The 19,238-nt window shown below is 42.4% G+C and overlaps 1 protein-coding gene across 10 annotated transcripts in view; it reads left to right on the plus strand.

The window, feature by feature from the left end:
* LOC147117523 (RNA-binding motif, single-stranded-interacting protein 3) overlaps positions 1-14,601 on the plus strand; it is a 2,125,417-nt gene extending 2,110,816 nt beyond the window's left edge. For 2 of the 10 annotated variants that reach the window (XM_085988581.1, XM_085988584.1), the window contains 3 exons: positions 2,608-2,688; positions 3,215-3,241; positions 5,175-5,306. In XM_085988581.1, coding sequence (XP_085844707.1) covers positions 2,608-2,688; positions 3,215-3,241; positions 5,175-5,306 — 240 coding nt within the window. The other 8 variants (XM_085988582.1, XM_085988585.1, XR_015078466.1 and 5 more) reach the window with 7 other exon arrangements.
* The last annotated feature ends 4,637 nt before the right edge of the window (positions 14,602-19,238 follow it).

A 19,238-nucleotide genomic window follows, 5' to 3' on the forward strand; every position in this document is an offset into this window, starting at 1 on the left:
AGCCAATCAGCAATGATATTACGCCGACATGGAGGCAATTAGAGGCAAGGAGGAAGATTACTCAGATCCTTCTGAACACAGGCTTAAAATCACTGACATTGCAGGTTTCATTTTAGCTGTTCTTTACAAATATAAATTATATACAAAGAGTGTGATGGCAGATTGAGTGCCAACAGAGAGTGATTACAACAAATTTATGCTTATTAAAATATTGAAAAATCATTAATGGGCAAGAGTAGAATTCAGCTTTAGAGACTATTCCTCTGATATGTAATATCGTGTTTTTATTTAATTTAATTTGTACATAAAATCCTTGTTAGGATCATCATCATAATTTGTTATGTTTAAGATATTTAATAGTTGCGACATATCTAAAAATGGTAGAATGTCTTTTGCATGTATACTTCTTTACACAGTCAGGAAATTACTGACTTGAACTGTGTCTGTTACCTAACAACTAACCAATAAGAGTCCCTACTCACAAATTACATACTGCCATATTAAAAAAGAAAATCCCCTGACCGGAACAGTACACGACCCCACGGTGAACACAGAAGCACAACACCGTGTGTGGTCCTTACATGTACCATCAGCCCTTAATCCAAAATCTACCTCTCAGTCAGTAATCTGTAACTATGTTTTGAGAATGTAACATGGCTCCATGTGTCTATTTTCAAAGACACGGTTGTTTTTAAAAGCTCAGAAAGGGAATTATTGGATAGGGAATAAATTCATTAACCTTTCCAGGGCCATGTACAAGTTTACTTATGAGTGCTGTCTGGTTGTATGGGGCGCTACCAAGTATACTCATTCCATCGCTTCCTTTTGCTGCATTAAAATGTATCAAAGAATGATCCGTGTGCATCTTTGGTAAATGTGCTCTAACCTCCAAAATGAGTGGTGGAAGGAAAGAGAACGATGAAGTGGAGGGAGCGGAGGGGGGAAGGGGAAGATTTTTCTGTGCACTCTGTATAGCAAATCATAAAAAAATGCACTTATGATTTCACTGCAGAGCATCTGGAGGAAATCTTCTCCCAAGTTAAATAGAAAGCTTAAAACTTAATTTTTAGGGGGAACTTTCAATAGATTAAGTAGGAAAAAGTAAAACCAAAGTTGCAAAAATAAAAATAGGACAGGTAAAGAAAGGGAAAGAAAACAAAGAGCGAAAGTACGTGATGGCGAGCAGAATTAAAGTATTTACTTCTTTTTATTTTTTGTTTTAAATTGTGTTTAAAGTATATAGTTATAGGTTTAATGTTACAGTAACAGTGATATTACAGTAGATTGATTGATTGAATAGTGTTTCATGAACAAAACTAGTTGGCCCAAGGAGACAGTAATTTCCTGGCAAATTAAGAGTTAATTCCTTCTGATTCAGCTGGTCTGCGTGGTAGGGTAGCATTGTGCGATAATACGGCTCCAAAGACTTAACCCGTGTCAGTCAGATGACACATGCAAATATACTTAGACATGAAACACTTAGGATTCCATTGCAGTGGAGCCTCCAAAGACAGAGGGGTAGATTTTCCCAAACCTGTCGGGAAGAAGGCGGGACTTCCCCTTTTGGGTTTTTGACCCGCCTACTTCAGCGTCCGGCCAATCCACGCGATTTCCCCTTGATTGACCTTGTTGAGCCCGCCCAACAGGCTCAGCAGGCCAATTCAGGGCCACCCGGCAACAGGTGACGTCGCAGACTGAAATTTCATCTGTCAAGAGTTCTTGACAGATGAAATATCAGTATTTCACAGCTGTTTGAAGCTGTCAAACACTGACAGTCTGAGTTCTACCATGAGTCATTCTGCACAGACTCAGTTAGAACTCTTACCGGCACTCAAAGCTGAAGGCTGTCACTTTTCACAGATCGCAGCCGTTCAGCTTTCAATTCCGGCTGAGTGATGCGCTCCCGATGGCTACAGGAAGAAAGGCTGTTAAGGTAAGTACAGGTAAGTAAAAGTTCTTTACACACTTTAGACACACCAGACACACTTACCTTTACACTCATGCACCCATCACTCACCTGAGCGCCAACATCGCGACCCCTCCAACTCCTTCAACCCGACGGCCCACCTGCTCTACCTGGCGTGGTTTGGAGCCGTCGGGAAACCCACACAAAACCCCTCAAAATAGGGATTAGGCTAAAAACTGCCTGTTAACTACCTGTTAACAGGCAGTTAATTGGCACTAATCCCTTCCCGCCTGGTTTCGGCGGGTCCCAGTGCGGGGCGGGTACCCACCGCCCCTGAAACTTACGTGGGGCGGGGTTTTGGGCGGGATGGTGTCGGGACCCCCAATTTCAGGATTTTCCCCCCACACACGCCTGAAACCCCGCCTGACGGCTCCACGAAAATCTAGCCCAGAATTTCTATTTGATGTTTAGAGATTTACCCAGCCTGTCAGGAAGCTCTAAAATTATTTAGGTAACATTTACAGAACAAACAAAAACCACTGTGTCCAACTTATATGGTGGCCTTGTATTTTAATATCCTATTTTCTCATTAATCTTTTATCTTATTGACTTCTTACATTGTATTGAGCATTAAAAATGTGCACCTTCATTCTTTGATCCAAGCAGAAAAAAACCTCAAATAATCCTCTGTGTTTTTACAGTACATGACTGCTGCAGCACCTATGCAAGGGACCTACATTCCCCAGTACACTCCTGTGCCTCCAGCAGCTGTCCCTGTTGAAGTAAGTATATGGACCCTCCTCTACTGGATGATGCATGCCTCAATTGTGCAGTTTTATATATTATAGAATGCTTTAGGTTCATAACCGTTATTAATCTTATTACAATCCTAAAAATAGGCACCAAATCTAGCCCAGACTGATGGGATGCAAGTTTTGTCTGTCTGTTGGCTCGAAGGATCCTATGTGAAATGAGTTTCAGCAGTCTTAACCTAGTTCCTAATGGATGTGGGCCACTTAATTGCCAATCTCACTTGGAAATGGAAATTGTTACACGGGTGCAGTAGGGAGTGCTCTTCTCAATTTGAAGATCAAGCACATTGTTGGGATAGGGTAGAGAAGGCTTTACTTTGTGTCTAACCATTTGTGTGCTTAATGCTGACACTGTTCACCTGAAAATTGGAGGTCTCCAATCCCCAGCACGGTTATCCCCAACTTTGATTAACATCAAAATAAAACAGAAGTTTGTTTTCCTCCAGGAGAATTCGTTTTTCCATTTTTTTAAATAACTTTTCTTCCCCTCCTTTAGGTTCACTTTGATTTGTGCACTGACTGGGTGAGCCTCTCTCTCTTTTTCTCTCACTCCCTTTTTCTTTCTCTCTCTCTCTTTCTCTCTCTCCTCCTCCCTCCCTCCATTCCAACTCTCTATCTCTATCTCCATCTTTATTTGGCTGCTAGAAGGTTACAAGAGTAACCCATATGATTTGCTGTCTGATTTTCTCTCTGTTCCTATGAGCAGTCACTAACCTCTACCGAGCTCCTCCTTTGATCATCAATAACTCATGTGAAAACTGCCATTTAAAATCCTACCTTATAACACGAAATAAACCAATATACTATATTACTAGCTCTCACAAGTATATTTTTTAATAAAAGTATATGTTTGGCAGGTTATAGAAGCTCACTATGAGAATGAATAGACTGTTGAGTTTGAAGGTTTTCCATGGTGATTAAAGTGAGTCAAGACTGATGGGTATACATATTTCACTTCAAGGTCCAGGCTATAGCTCTCCTTCTCCAAATCAAACTGTTTTGTCCATGAATTTCCCCTTCACTCCCACAATACCATCTAATGTAATGGTCTTTGATGCTATGATTTGTCTAACCAGACATCCCACTTCCAAATCTCTTGCATAATTATGGCCTCATCTAACCAAATCACAATAGTTTGGTTTGTTTTTCCAACCCTGATTAACATCATTTTGAACAGCAATACTTACTGCATTTGTATTTTTCTGTAAAAGTTGTGCTCATTAGTCCTAGAAATGGAAAAATTATTTGCATCAATCATTTCAAGATGTGGTTTAACACATTCAGATTCCTTATTCTGTCCTCCTAAATGTGCCTGAACCATAAACCCTGACAGTACTTCTTCTTGTGTTTTTTTCCCACTTCCCACATGAGCCAAGCTTGTTGTCTTTCATAGTAAGATTACTGGCTTAAAATGCCAATTTATAGACAGCTTTGTGCTGTGGGCCTGTTCTTTGTAGAAGTTGCCTAGAGAGTACCTTAACTCATTTCATTTAGGACCCTTGCAACCAACAGAGTGGATAAACTTCATCTTATTAGCCTGGACTGTATTTCAGCCCAGGTTTCAGAGGTAAAAGGACATTGTTCTAACCCAGTGCGCTATCCATTTTTTATTTGGAAGTCATACTTTTAAATTAGTTTTCCGATGTTGTGTTTTTCAGCTTGTGTTTAACAAAATGAAGTAATTCACAAATATACTGACACCTTCCCTATTCAAATACCACTGCTAAACATGCTGTCCATTGCTACCTTGAACGAGAAACATTTGATTATGATTGGTTGAAAGTAACCCTGAACAATATATTAGTGGAACTTCACAAAGAAAATTGATGCATTAGAAAGGGTACAAAGGACGGTAGCGGATATAATTCCTGGAATTAAGTTATTCTGTAGCCAAGATGAAGGAACCAAAATTATACTCTTCTGGGGAAAAAAAAGAATAAGACACGACATGATTCTAAATTTTAAAATAACAGGAAAAGGAATAGAGAATGTTGAAGTTGATAAATATTTTACATCAGTTAGTCCATCCAATAAGATCAGAATTTTTTTTAAGGAAACTTGTCAAGTTTCTCTTGCAGGAGGATGCAAGAGTTGGGAGCTTGAATTGAGGGAAAATTGATTGAAGATAAGCTAATGGTTTTAAGAGTTAGGACCTAAAGATAACAAATGATGGATGTTGCCTACAACACAAATCGACAGATTGTGCGTAATTTTGATTTTTCAAATGGAAATAAAAATCGGGAGAGATGTAAAACAGGCTGCCGATTCATTATCACCCATTTTACACTATCACACAAAGTCAAAATGACCCCCATTCAGTTGTGAAGGGGAAAGAATGCTGTTTCTCATTTTGCAGATACTGATGTTCTTGCATTGTAACAGACTGTGGTGGACTGTATCACCATAACTGAACTGAGTCGAAGTCTCATACGATTTTGCTTCCTTCCTAACTTCAGGGTGTTGTTGCTGATACCTCTCCACAGACGGTAGCACCTTCATCACAGGAAGCCAGTGGCCAACAACAACAGATACCAGTGGAAACAACCAATGAACATGCGCCTACCTATTCTTACCAACAAGCTAAGTAAGTGATCTTTTTAATGAATACATAGACAGCGAAAGCGGCAAAAGACAATGGGGGAAAGTTTGTGTTCGCCAGCAAAGTTACCGGTGTCACTGGCAACTAGAGGTAACGGCTGCTGGAAATGGCCACAACGCTTTAACCGAGTGAAATTGGTCTGGGGGGCATGGAGATAGGTGGCGCAGCACTCACCTTCCATGCAACGCCATCCTGGTGGCATTGCTGGAGGGATCTGGGACGAAGTTTCTGTCCAGGTCTGGCGTTGCAGCTTCCCACAGCCTCTCAGAGCGAAGCTGTGGAGCTCATAGGGAATTGTGGGCAATGAAGAGCTCTGAGAATTAAAGGGGCCATGCACGCTGAAGCAATACAAAATAAAATGTAGTGAATCAATACATTTTTCAGCCCTTTCTGCCTATTAAGAAATATTCAATATTTAAAAGAAGTTCCAAATGTGAATATTCACTATTAAAGCTGAATTACCTTCCAACCTCAGCAAATGGGAAAACTGCCTCAGCACAAACACTAACACAAATGGCTCAACAAGTCAGCGAAGGGGCACCGAGGGTCTCACATGCAGCACCCAAGCTTTGTGCAGGGGGTCAACACTGCAAGAGAGATCCTCTACCTACAGGGACCAGGAGGCCCTTCAGAAAGAACGATGTGGGACCAGATCACCGAGGCCGTCACTGCCAGCAGTGTCGCCCCCACCACCTGGCTCCAGAGTCCAAAGAAGCTTCATGACCTCAGACCAGTGGTTAAGGTCAGTGAATGCATCTTCAAAAACCGTCTCCTACCAACTGCACCACTAGCCTCACACACTGATCAATGCACAACTCCCAATCACTCACCTACCAACAATCTGCACCAATGAGGAGGCATATCTCCCATTCCTAGCCTCACCTCACCCCCTTGGAGGAGACGGTGCAGGCCATTCTTGGCAGGGGCATGTTTGAGCCCTTGGCCAGCGGCAGGGCAGAAAGGATACAAGATGCGGGTATCCTTGTACGTTATCCTCCTTCTGGTATGCACCTCTTGCTTTCCCACCGTCCCGTCACCACAACTCCGCCCTTGTGCTTTCCTCATTTCACACATCCAAGAAATGCAGCCTGCCCAGCCAGTGGGTCAACAAGAAGAGGCAGCCTGCCCAGCCAGTGGGATCACAGGCGGATGATTCCATCCTGGATACCTCGGCCACAAATGGCCAATTACTGGCAGCACAAAGGGGGAGAGGAATATGGCGGCTGTCATGGGAATCGCCACCAGCTGGCGAAAGAGCGGCCGCCGCCATTTTATTGCCATTTCATGGCGCTACAGAGTGGCGGTAAGTAGATGAATTTCTAGCCCTATGAGTATACAAAGGGTTAAGAACTGAGTGAGTGTTTGGAGATGTGTTCTTGTTCGCAGCCAGTGGTTGTTACTGTCCCCTGATGCACAGTTTCGTGAGTAATCTATATTAGCAGTCAACCTCCTTCCTCCTCTGGTTCGCAACAACATGTTTTGAGTAAGCACAAGACACTTCGTAGTGGAGTATATGGAAAAGACTTTGATACACAGTACAGGTGATCAGCCTAACTGTATACCGAGAGTGGCTTTTCGGTTTCTCTATCTTTCGAGCCTTCTAAAGAGATGCTGAAAACCGTGCTCCTTTTATATACCATAATAATAATATTTTGGCTACATCAAAGGAAAATGTCATAGCTCAGACTGCTATTCCCAAATCCTTTGAAGACAGTCTATTCATGTAAACACTTGTTATTATTTATTCCAAAGCTACTTCCCCTAAACAAGACTTCTGAACTAACTGTTCATAAACCCTTTAAAGAAAAAGCTTTACCAACTGTTATCTTTCAATACTATAGCTAATAGATTCTCTACCCATGTTTTATTACCCTAGCCACTAAAGTTATATTTTATTCACTCATGCCTGATGTTATTACTGTCATGTATTTCCTTACACAAGCACTTTTCATATCAGAAGACAAGTAATGCATTCCTTTCACATCACTTCAAAGCCATACTGCTTATATTGGAAAGCCTGTTGCTCCAAGATACAAAGAAGTTCGACAGTTAACCTTTTACTCTCCAAAATGTCCAACATACATCTCTTCAGGATGTCCAACAATCTACAATGACACAATTACTCCACAGCTGTCACAATAAGCTGTGCAGTCATCAGCGGATGATTAATGCAAAGAATCGGCAGTACATTTTATACTCCAAACAATGTTCTTTTCCAATAAAGTCAATGAAAAATCATCCCCAAAGTGTTTGAATTAGGTTGACATTCGAGCATCAGCAATGAACCTGAATTGGCTCAATTTGGGTAGGTGACTTTAGGTTTGAGTTGGCACTTCTGTTCTGTATCATATCTATGTTCCTCATGATTTTATTGTATTGGAAGTACAATCAAAAGGAAGGAACCTGATTTTGATTTTTCCTGCCCTGAGACCAGGAACTTAAGTGCTCCACGTCCCTCACAGTTATTCTAATAAGTGAAGCGATGACTTCTCTGTAGATCAGCTTTGAAGGCTGCGCAATGGCTCAGTGGGTAAATGCACTATGTGGTGTATTGAACCAAAAGGACAAGGGGGGTTACAGTTTCAGCTGCTGGTTTCTGTTGAATTCATTGAGTCAGTTTAGGTGGTGGTGTGAGCACTACTGTCAAACTCAGTGACTCCAGGTTAGGGTCAGCAAAAAGAATTGGCCTGGATTCATGCTCTTGATCACTATCCAATGACCCCTTCTGTAATTTTTGAATCTGGATGTTGGATGAATGCAGAATACCTCCACATTCAAAATGCTGCAGGGTAACTCTTCCCTTGCAACAGTTAATGTGCTCAGAAAAGGAAGGGAAAATATTGAGCAGAAAAATAATCAACATTGTTTTTTTTTAAATTGTGCATGTCTTATTTTATAATCTCACCCCAAATAATTTTGTCTGTGTTGGGATTAATGTAGGGTTTAGTTAATAGGACTCTATTCTTTCCTGCACCTATGTGTGGTATCTGACATTCTTTTTTCTTTATTTTTTTCCACAGACAGTAAACAGGACTGAAAACAGGAATCATGAGCTGAAAATTGCCTTGAACCAGGAAACTTCAGTGAATATGAAGGTGGCTTCCAGTTTGCACAGGCGTCGAATGAATGCTTTTTATTTCCTACCTTACCTGACAAAAAAAGTGTTTTTATGTGCTGTGCAAATGGTTCAGTGATGTAGTCTGACAGTTTAATTTTGCTATAAAAGCTTATTTTTAAAAGAGAAAGAAAATCCCATAAAGGGGAATTGTTTTGACTTTTCATTCAGATGAACAGGTAAAATATAAATGATTTGTATGTTCAGATAGACTTAGAACTGTAAGACTGACAAGTTTGAAAGAGGAAGGAAGCTGCAGTGTTTTAGGAAAGTTTAATGGTCTTCCTCTGATATTAAGCTACTCTTTTTTTCATGTCTTTTATTAATTTGTAGGTTTTTCAGAAACGTTTAGCTAAGATTTATCTTGACTCTTAATTGCCTTAATTTTGAAGACGTCAGGCTCTCAAAGCCAGCTGTCAACATTGCGTTAGAAATTCTAGATTGAAATTATGTGCTTGGACCAAGCGGTTGGTGCAAGAATTTGATAAAAGCTTAACTTTATAGGGAGGTAAAATGCTAATAAGCTGTACAGGTTAAAACAAAAAAAAACAAAAAAAAATTGTTGCTTGTCTTCTTTTGCAGAAGAACATGGTTTTATTGATAAAGAACAAGGACGACTGACAAAATCTAAAAAAATTGCTGAGACTTTTAATGAATTTTGTCTTAAAGCAGTGGAAACTGACAATTTGCAGAAGGCTGAAGCGTTTTGCGATTTGAAAAATAATGACTGCATTGTACAAAATGCAGTTTATCGCTTAAGGCAGATTGTTTTATTTACAAAGCATAATTGCTAGCAGCAGAATTAGTGCTTTATATTTGCAATCTTTTTTATTAGCTTAAAATTTTTTTAGTCTGCTTTGCTTGTCACCTTGCAGATGCAAGCTAAAGAGTAAAAGGTGCGAATTAGATAGATAGGAGCTTATGGTTAAAAAGAAATCAAAGCAAAAGCAATAGATTGAAGAAATTGTGGACAATTTCTGTAGTCTTTAATTTTCATAGTTGTGGATCAAATGCAGCCTAAGGATGGCCTATTTTATACCAAAGATGAAGTGACACCCTAAAGCAGTCAAGAAGCTAGAGATTTTTTCTGTTGTTTTTTAAATCTTTATTTGACCTACATGGCCGGACCAGTTCTTACTTTACTTTCTTTAAACTTTTCTTCCACTGGTTACTCTCTATAACTCATACACAGTAAGAATGTTTATCTAAAAATCTTGGTGGTGCACTGGTATTGGTGGGGGGCGGGGGGGGGGGGCGGGAAATATCCATGTACATCGAAAGAAGGATTAATTCTGTAAAATACCGATTTTTCTGTCCTGACTTTGGCCTTAACACGTGTTTGTAAATGTGCATTATGTGTTACCTTTGCAAAGTGTATTACTTTTCAGTCTTCCTTCATACTTTATGCATCTGGATAGCCCATTTATCTACCTCAGTCTATGCCATCTACTAGTGTGCTGAGCAGCTGTTATCCAGCATTTTGCAAAGCTTAAATGTTTCCCCCTTTTTTTATGTGCCCAGCGTTTCTTGTGTGCAGATTGCCTCAACAGGACATTGATGAGATGTACAGGTACACGTCGGGTCATTAGCAACCTAGAAATAGTTGCTACATGCCCAGGCTTAGAGATTTTGTTAATTAATCCTACAGGCAATGGTAGCAGGTAGGACAGCCACTGCCCCAGTGACATGCCACTTTTATACTCAACTAAAATCAAAATCTGATATTAAAATGTTAAAATATGCTTTTTTTGTAAGTCAGAAGAATGACTTTGTGCTGGAGCTATATTGATAGTATATGTACTGTCAAATCACAGCAGATCATAGACTCCATTTTTGGGGTCTGGACAAAAAAATGACACCATTTTAGTGTTGGAAAAAATGTCTCTGTATCTTCGATATTTGTCTGTGTGGTATCACATGGTACCCAACACAAATATCCTGTGGAAAATACGGAGTTGTGTTTCCCATTCTAAAAGGTAAATATTGCTACTGCAACTTGCCGCTGCTGTCATTTAGTACTACAATCAACACTTCATTCATTTCATGGCTGTGTTCCCAATGGGATTTTATGGTAAAAAAGAAAGGGAACAATATTGGGTAAAGGGTTCTGATTATTAACACTCTGAATGTGACAAATTAAATAAAAATGACTCTTTCCCTTCTGATTTAGAGAAATGAAAGGTGTTGCTGACAATCAAGGATTACAAGGAGGGGGAGAAAATCAGGAGGGAAAAGGTTGAAGTGTTTGGGTATGTGATTAATGTACTGAAAACGGGGTTTAGGATCTATCAACCAATGAACATAACCAAAAAAACAATGTCCTGTAGTGACCAACAAGCAATTCACCTCCTCTCGAAAGACATCATTGATGTACCAGCTCTCACCATGAGTCTGGAACACTGTTAATGGGACTGTATCTTTTTGTGTCAGTCTATCCAAGATGGATTTCAATCATATTTCTAATTCAGTCTATGTCATGTACATTTTAAACCATAGTTCAGTCTTTTCAGAATGCCCAGAGAGTAATTTCTCAGAAAAGTCAGTTGAAAAAGTCTATTATTTTTACAGCTTGTTAAATAGTGTCCAATTTATTTTCTTTGTTGAATTCAGGTCCTGCTTTTTAAGTCTAATTCAATTAATATTTTTCAAAAATTCTTGTAAGATAGATGAATTATTTAGAAAGTAGATATTGTGTATTTTTTTTAATAATTCCCAAACATTTAACCAGCAGAAGTGAGACTATGGGGATGAAATTGGACCTTGTTTTTGCCATTTCTCGGCACCATACGCAGGGTATCAAGGGTCCAATTTTGCAGGGCTATGTCCAACACCATATTGGCTCCGGTAACATTAAGGCTTCCCTGGCGGTCACCTTGCATATGCTAATGAGGTGCCTAACATCTGTTTAAGGACCCCTCTCCAAAATTGGTCGGATACCGAGCAGAGCATAAGCCGGCATACTCCGCTCAAATTTTACGATTCCTTCTGCAGCCTAACCAACAGTCCTTAAAGGGGATCGCTGGAGGCTACTTGCAGAAAGTTAATTTTTTTTCTTTCTAACTTACCTTAATGTGCAGCCAGGAGGAGCAATCCTGCAGCACTTCTGTGGGCTGCTGCCAGCCCGCGCTTGTGTCCCTCTCGTTCATTGCCCTCCCCAACCAGGACCTACCTGAGAGCCACTGCTGGCTCAAATCGGTCCAGAGAAAACCGGTGACTTGCCTCAGTAGGCCCAACCGGCACCTGCAGCATGCACAAGGCCCAATTTTGGATGAGCCTGTTGGGCCTCCGGCTTCTGGATTGCGCTGAGAGCACGATGACCATTTCAGGCCCAAAAACAGGCCTAAATGAATTCCTTCCCCTATATCTTTAAAGAAGGTAATGTTTAATATCTGGAGGGTCTGTTTGTTTTCATTGAAAACACATATGCATTGTGTAGAATTCTTGCAGATGTAGAAGTACATATCATAGTTTCACAATAGGAATTGGATTCTTAATTTTCCCATTTTCTGATATACCAGCCCTAATGACTGAGCTTACTGGAACCATGCACTGCATTACTAAAATATACAGGACTAAATTACATACCTGTTCAGAACAGCATCTCTTGCAATTCTCGTGAACTCCTAAACAAATGTGGTTTTGCAGATGAGAGAGTAGAAGTTGAACCTTTGGGAGTTAGTCCTTTCTTTTCTGTGATTATCCAATGGTGTTTCTTACCATTATTAATCAAACGGACATGGATGTAATTGTAGCCCAATGAGATGGAATGAGTGCAATATACAACTTATCTCATTTTACAATTCCCCCAACTGAGTTGCTCTGAGGACCACAATAATGTACCATTTCCTTCTGGAGAGACGGGTTCATACTCAGCTCAAGAAAATGAGTTAGAATTCATCTCTGAGAGACAGTGAGTCCTTGGCGATCTAGTTTCCAATCATTTTAACCAAGGGTCCATAGTAGATGTGACTCCACAGAGTAAAATTGTCCCAAAGTGTGCATTTCGGGGTTGAGGGGTCATCTTTTTGACGTTGAAGTTAAGATACATAATTGATGCATCACTTCTGTTCAACTGACAATACCTGTGAATCAAGGTCATTTCTTGAGGGGTAGTCCCAAGGGTGGCCATTTTAGACAGGTCTGTACTGTATATATTAATACAGTATTAGTTATTCCCTTTTTTTAAAACATTGGCTTTTGGTGAACCAGAGTGGTACTTTAGTTTGAATTTCCAAATATGGATGTGTGATATATCATAGTGCTGCTAACCAATCATGAAATTTTATTTTAAAGTGTGTGCGTATATGTGTGTATGCGAGAGAGACACTATTGCCTTTCTGAGGCACTTCAAAGCACTTATCCCCGAATTTGTATCTAATTAGTATAGAGATATTTGTATTGTTATTGGTATCCTTGTTTTTCATCAATGTAAAGAGAATACAAATCACAAAGAGGAATGCAAATAAGAAATTGTATTGCTACAAACAATTTGCACACAAGACATGCACATCAAATTAGCTTTAAATTTTTTTGTTTGCTCTGGCAGTTCCTATTCAGTGTTATCATGGGGTCATTTTCTGCTAACAAACCTCCAATTTCAGTGTCAATGTTACATCCACAGAAAGCTATAAATAGCAAAATATTTACACTTCTGAAGGGAAACTCCCATCCAAGTTGCCTTTTAGTTAATAACCGAAGTGCCCAGTGATGGTTAGTTTTCAAACCACAGAAAACAATAGTTGACTGATACAAATATGGCCTCTGGTTTGGGCTTGACTTTTGGCTCAAAGAACTTTAAGATAGACTTCTGTGATTCTGCCCGGGCTCAGGGTTTAGTCCTTTGAAATGTTTCAAAATTGACTTGGCATGTTTGACTGAGCTGAGTGACTCCCAAGAAGGCTCACGTTTCTTTAACAAAGAATGTGGTAAATAACTGGAATGTGAAAAATTCACGGTTCCTATTGTGGGTGTAATATCAACACTGAGTGTCATGTTGTGGCATCAGATTACTGGAGAAGGTCCCAGTTTGAAATCCTTCAGGAAGGTACATTGACATACCAGTTGATAACCTAGCTACATTAATGCGTGCAGATATTGAGATTGCTCTGTGTATCAATTCAGATCTATGCTGCTTTGTTCAGACACAAACGTTTTCATCATTTATAACCTCACAGGATAAATGCTTTTCTGTGTTTTCAAATTCTGTCAGACAGAAGTCAGTCCAAAACACATATTTAACCTTCTAAGTTCAATTATTTTTTTAAAAAGTGATGACATTTCTACATAACGGTTTCAACAAAGTCTGTTGCTTGTTCTAAATCTAAATTCCGAGTGACATATCTTTATTTCAAATGTAGCAAATGTACGGCATTATTTCGCTCAACTACAAAGAATCAAAGGGTCATTGTCAAATATGGTGGGAATTTCTCAATTATCTTTATCAATTATAGAGAAACTAATGCAATATATATTTTTCAAAAAGAATCTTAACAGTGATGAAACTACAAATATTGACCTAAATTGAATTATGAATAAATCAAAATAGTTTGATAGGCAAAATAAAATGTCTGTCAGGACTACCGATCAAACAAATAGAAAATACGCTCCCTCCAGAAGCAAGTTACAGTAATGTTCCATATCAGAGCCAGCATCTGAGTTTGCGATGGTCCCACAGTCCATGGACATATATATAGCCAAACAAACAAAACAGAAAAATTACTGGTAATAAAACTCCCAACGTCCAACTAGTGTCATGTAGGAAGAACTACAGAACTTGGAGGGTTAAATGCCATTTCCTTCTGTCTGATACTGTTTTTTTTTTCATTTGTTACAAACCTGCACAGGGAAACTCTGTAGCCTGGTCCTGGACCAGGATTGTTTCACCAGTCATTAAATTATGAAACTTTTTTTTAATTTATGAAGACCTTATTTTGTACAGTTCTTTTCATTTTAAAAAAAAACTCATAGAGATGTCTATAAAGATCAAGAAAGTTAATTTTTTTTAAATTTGTGTTTCAGTTGTGCCACAGACACGCTAGGCACCACTTTGCCTGGCAGTTCTTTCATTATCTGTTTGCTCCTGGAAATTTATGTAGATCAGTGGATGTTAGGTTTAAAATTCTGTTTTCTTTGAAGAAGCTTTCAATAAAAAAGAAATCTTTAAAAAAAATCCTGTTTGTGTGTGTGTGTGCTTTTGTTATCGTACTTTGGGATGTTGTAGACTAAACCCTTGCAATAGTTACTATTTAGGATTGTGGTGTCACCATCAGGATCCTGACTGGCTGGATCCTGATACGCCTCTGGATCTAATTTCATCAGCCTCCCCAGCTGCACTCTCCGGTTTAATTCCGTGGTCTGCAGCCTTAAGTTCCTTTGAACCCTGACTGAGCGTTTCACCTTCCATCCAGTCTTGCTAAGAACACATTCTTCCATCTTTTTCTGGAGCCTTGATTGTTTAAGTCCCTAGTTCTTCTCCAACTAAAATCCTAATTTACCTCAAGGATTGATTTCTGATGTGCCATCTTCACTTGCCTCTCTGCCTCCATCCATCAAAAGCCTAAGCTCGTCTAGAACTCGATGGCCTGATTCCTCTCCCACATTAAATCTTTGCTAAGCTCTACTGGTTCTCTCTGTGCTGAGCAAATAAATTTAAGGAACCTTGTTCTCATTTTAAAATCTCTTCATGGTTTCATTCATAGCTCCATCTACATGATATTCTCTAGTCAAATTTCCCACACCACACTTTTCGCTCCCACGACTTCAGACCACTGCTTGTTACTGGTTTCCACTGCTTTCCCGTCAAAGGACAAACTTTCAGTCAGTACACCAGGCTGCTCCCTAAACCTCTATGACTTGCTGCCTCCCTCTCTCCCTAGTTTCAAATTTTAAAAAGCCTGGGGGAGAATTTTGGTTGGTGAGGGTGCTAATGAAGTAGCGCCAGGACAAGGTGAATCCAGCAGTGCACGCCAAATCCAGTCGCCCCTTAGCACCACCGCTAACAGTTAGCACCAGGGGTTTTAGCACCAGGCAGATCATGACGTCAGTACTCGCTCAGCGCCCGATCTGCCAAATTGATTATCGCCCCTGCCTTAGTGCCTCACCCCAACAACGACAGGAAGAGGAGGCGTGAAGCAGGTGGATGGTGGCTGCAGGGGTGGTATATAAAGAGATCTGTCGCAGCTGTCAGGTTAGTGCTGTTTCACTGCTTCCTTGTCAGTTTGCGATTGTGCAAGAGTTTAATTCAGTCATTTAAAGGTTCTTTAGTATCAGGAGTATTGTGGCTACTAAAAATTTGTTAAATTTATCCTGACAAAATTTCAAAGTGCTACACATCGTTACATTAATGAGGGCTGTACTGACAGTGGACCTCACCCTCCAGGATCTACAGCAGAGGGAGCACAGGCACCAAGAAAGATTGCAAGATGTGGCCAGAGGGAGAAGGAAGGCCAGCAGGGCTCTCAACAGGAGGCCTTACCCTCTGAGAGTATTCCGAGAACACTTCTCCTACCTCCAATTAAGTGAGGAGTAGTGTATTAGAAGGATCCGCTTCAGCAAGGATGTGGTCACTGAACTCTGCCACCTCCTGCAAGCAGACCTTGAGCCTCGGATCAGGATGACCACGGCGCTCTCAGTGGCAGTCAAGGTCACCGTCTCCCTCAATTTCTCTACCAGTGGTTCCTTCCAGTCTGCAACAGGAGATAGAGCGAACTTCTCGCAGTTCGCCATCCTTTGCTGCATCCGGGAGGTCACAGAGGCTCTCTACACTAGGAGAAGGGACTACATTTCCTTCCCCATCACCAGAGATAAGCAAGACAAACGTGCATGTGGCTTTGCCAGGATAGCGGGCTTCCCCATGGTGCAGGGTGCCACTGACTGCACCCACGTGGCTTTGCGGGCACCGCATAACAATCCTGAGGTCTTCTATAACCTCAGAGGCTACCACTCATTTAATGTGCAGTTGGTGTGCGACCACAGACAGCGAATCCTCAATGTGAATGCCCACTATCCTGGCAGCAGCCACGATGACTTCATCCTACACCAGACCAGTGTACCAGTACTCTTCCAGCCACCACATCAAGCTCGCAGCTGGCTGGTCGGAGACAAGGTGTATCCACTCGCCACCTGGCTCATGACTCCCCTCCGCAACCCCAACACTCCTGCACAGCACTCATATAATGAGAGCCATGCTGCCACCAGGAACATCATCGAGCAGACCATCAGGGTGCTCAAGCAATGGTTCCGCTGCCTTGACCGCTCAGGAGGAGCGCTCCAGTACTCTCCAGAGCGGGTGTCCTATTTCGTGGTAGTTTGCTGCATGCTCCACAGCTTGGCCATCATGAGGGCCCAACCCTTGCCACCAGAGATTGTGGGACCGCCTTAGGAGGAGGAGGATGAAGAGGAAGACTAGGAGGAGGAGGAGGAGGAACAGGAGCGAGGAAGGAGGCAGCCTCTCAATCGGCCTTCTGGAAGGGCACTCCATGACTGCCTCATCAGACTGCGATTCCAATAAATATATCCCAGATCCCTGTTGCTCACCACGTCCCTATCATTCCATCCCAATTGCAGGCCATATCACAGCGCAAAGCTGAAATGAGAGACACCACGAAATCATCCAAAGCCGATTAATAAATTTATCAATAATCAGTGAACACATATTTACAACAACAATATTAGCTATTCACCCTTGTGCAATCCCTGAGTGCCTCTCGTTACAGTGCCTTTGCCTACTCTAGTGCTCCTACGAAGTGTTGGCCCAGTGGCTGCAGCAGGGCTGGTGGAAGACTGCTGAGTGTCCATGCAAGAGACTTCAGATGGCCTTGCAGGATGCCCTTGACCAGCTCTGGGCCTGGAAGGCCCAGATGTAGACTGCACCACCTCAGCATAGGCGGCAGCAGTCTGGGCTGGCTGGATGACAGGCAGTGACAAGGGCAATGTCGGAGTGGCAGTGGTGGGAGCAGGAATGTTGTCATCCTGAGAGAGGACAGCAGCTTCCTGCTCCACTGACCCACTGGCACTCCCCCGGGGCAGCACCTCAGCATCACTCCCATTCTGCTGGAGCACAGATTGCTGGCCTGCTGCGACACTATGAAAGCGCCAGTGGACGGTGGTCGACCCAGCCACGATGGCAGCAGTCAGAGCTTGCGTAGCAACAAGCTGAGACTGCATGAGAGCAGTCTGAGAATCAATGGCACCAAGCATAGACTTCATTGCAGCACTAAGACGTTGCGTGGCTTCCGCCTGTGCTGCAATGGAAGCTGCGACATCGTTCATCATGATGTCTGGGTTGCCACGATCTCTCAGAGTCCACTATCCTTTGCAGACCGCAAATAATGGGCTCCATGGTGTGCGCACAGCCTTGTGCAATGTTGGAGGCAGACTCCTCCACGCTCCTTACCATTGCCAAGAGGATCTCGGGCATCCTTGCTATTGCACCTATCATCTCCGTGTGCATGCCCATCACCCTTCTTATAAAAGCCTCCCCATCGAGGTCCTCATCTGAGTTCTGTGCAGCAGAACTCCTGCGCGAACTCGCCCTCCGGGGAGCTGACTCCCGAGCAACCCTTTCCCCCTGGCCTTTCTGCAACCTGCTTGACCCCGGTGCCTCACCCTGTGCAGAACCAGCTACTATACTAGCCTCTAAAGAACACGTAGTGCCAGTATCTGAGCTGGTGCCTGCGGGTGAGACATGCAGTGGCGCGGTGTGTTCTTCGTCCTCCTCTTCTCCCGTCTCGCTCTCTATGGTGCCCTCAGGGACAGGCTGCTCAGCTGCTGGCTGATTCTCTGAAAGCATAAAGGCACAAGAGTCGGGTTAAGGTGAGGGGAGGGGGGCAGGAAGGGAGAAATGCATGCATACAGCATGATTAGCTGGAAAGTGGGAAAGGCTTGTGGGGTGAGAGGGAAGTGGGATGTGAGAAGAAAGAGTAGGGATGAACATACCGTTGTTGTCCCCAAGGGGGTCAACGTCATCGGTGGCCATGGCGCCCACCACCTGGTGCCCAATGATTTGCAGCACTCTTTCCTCCAGCACAGAAAGTGGTTGGGTGTCAGGTTGTCCCCACCTGTGCTCTCCTGCTTCCTCCTGTTGTGAGCGACCTTGGCCTGCAAGAGAGGAAAGTGTGTGAGTGAGTGTGGAGCAAAGATTTGGGGATATGTGCCTGCCACAGTTCAATAGCTGTCATTGTGTGCAAGGTGTGAGATGTGGGTGTGAGTGTTGGCAGGTGGAGATTGTTGGTGTGTGTGTGCTGGGGGTGTGGTGCTTTGGGCAGTGTGTGCAGACTGAGGTTCAGATGGTGGTATGTAGCATTTGTTGAAGCATTGACTCACCCTGACCACCTGAGTGAGGTTGTTAAATTTCTTCCTGCACTGTGTGTGGGTCCTGGGGCCCACAGTGCTGCTGTGAGACCTGCTGGGCAACCTCCCTCCACATGGAGCGGAAGAATTGCAGCGAGGGCCTCCTTCCACTTGCCGGGTACAGCACTGCCCTCTGTCTCTCCACAGCGAAGACCAACGCCTCCAATCCTTGGTTGCAGAATTTCGAGCTCTCTCCCTGGGCCGTTGATTTGTCATAATGACACATCCTTCAGTGGTCTGGTTCCTTCTCCTTGGCCTTCTGCTGCTTGTTGCAGAACCAACAATGCTGAGAATGAGGTTCTGCAGCATGAATGAACCTCCCCTTTAAGAACTGGAAAGAGCCTGCGGCACTGATGACTAGCGATTAGACTGCACCTGAAATTGCTTAGCACTTTGAATCTAACGCCACTGAACTAGGCCATTAGCGCTTGATTTAGCGCTCCCATCCTTTCTCGA

This window comes from Somniosus microcephalus, chromosome 5 (assembly GCF_052327205.1).
Source record: "Somniosus microcephalus isolate GS21.2 chromosome 5, FLI_Smic_1.0, whole genome shotgun sequence".
NCBI classification, from domain to species: Eukaryota; Metazoa; Chordata; class Chondrichthyes; order Squaliformes; family Somniosidae; genus Somniosus; species Somniosus microcephalus.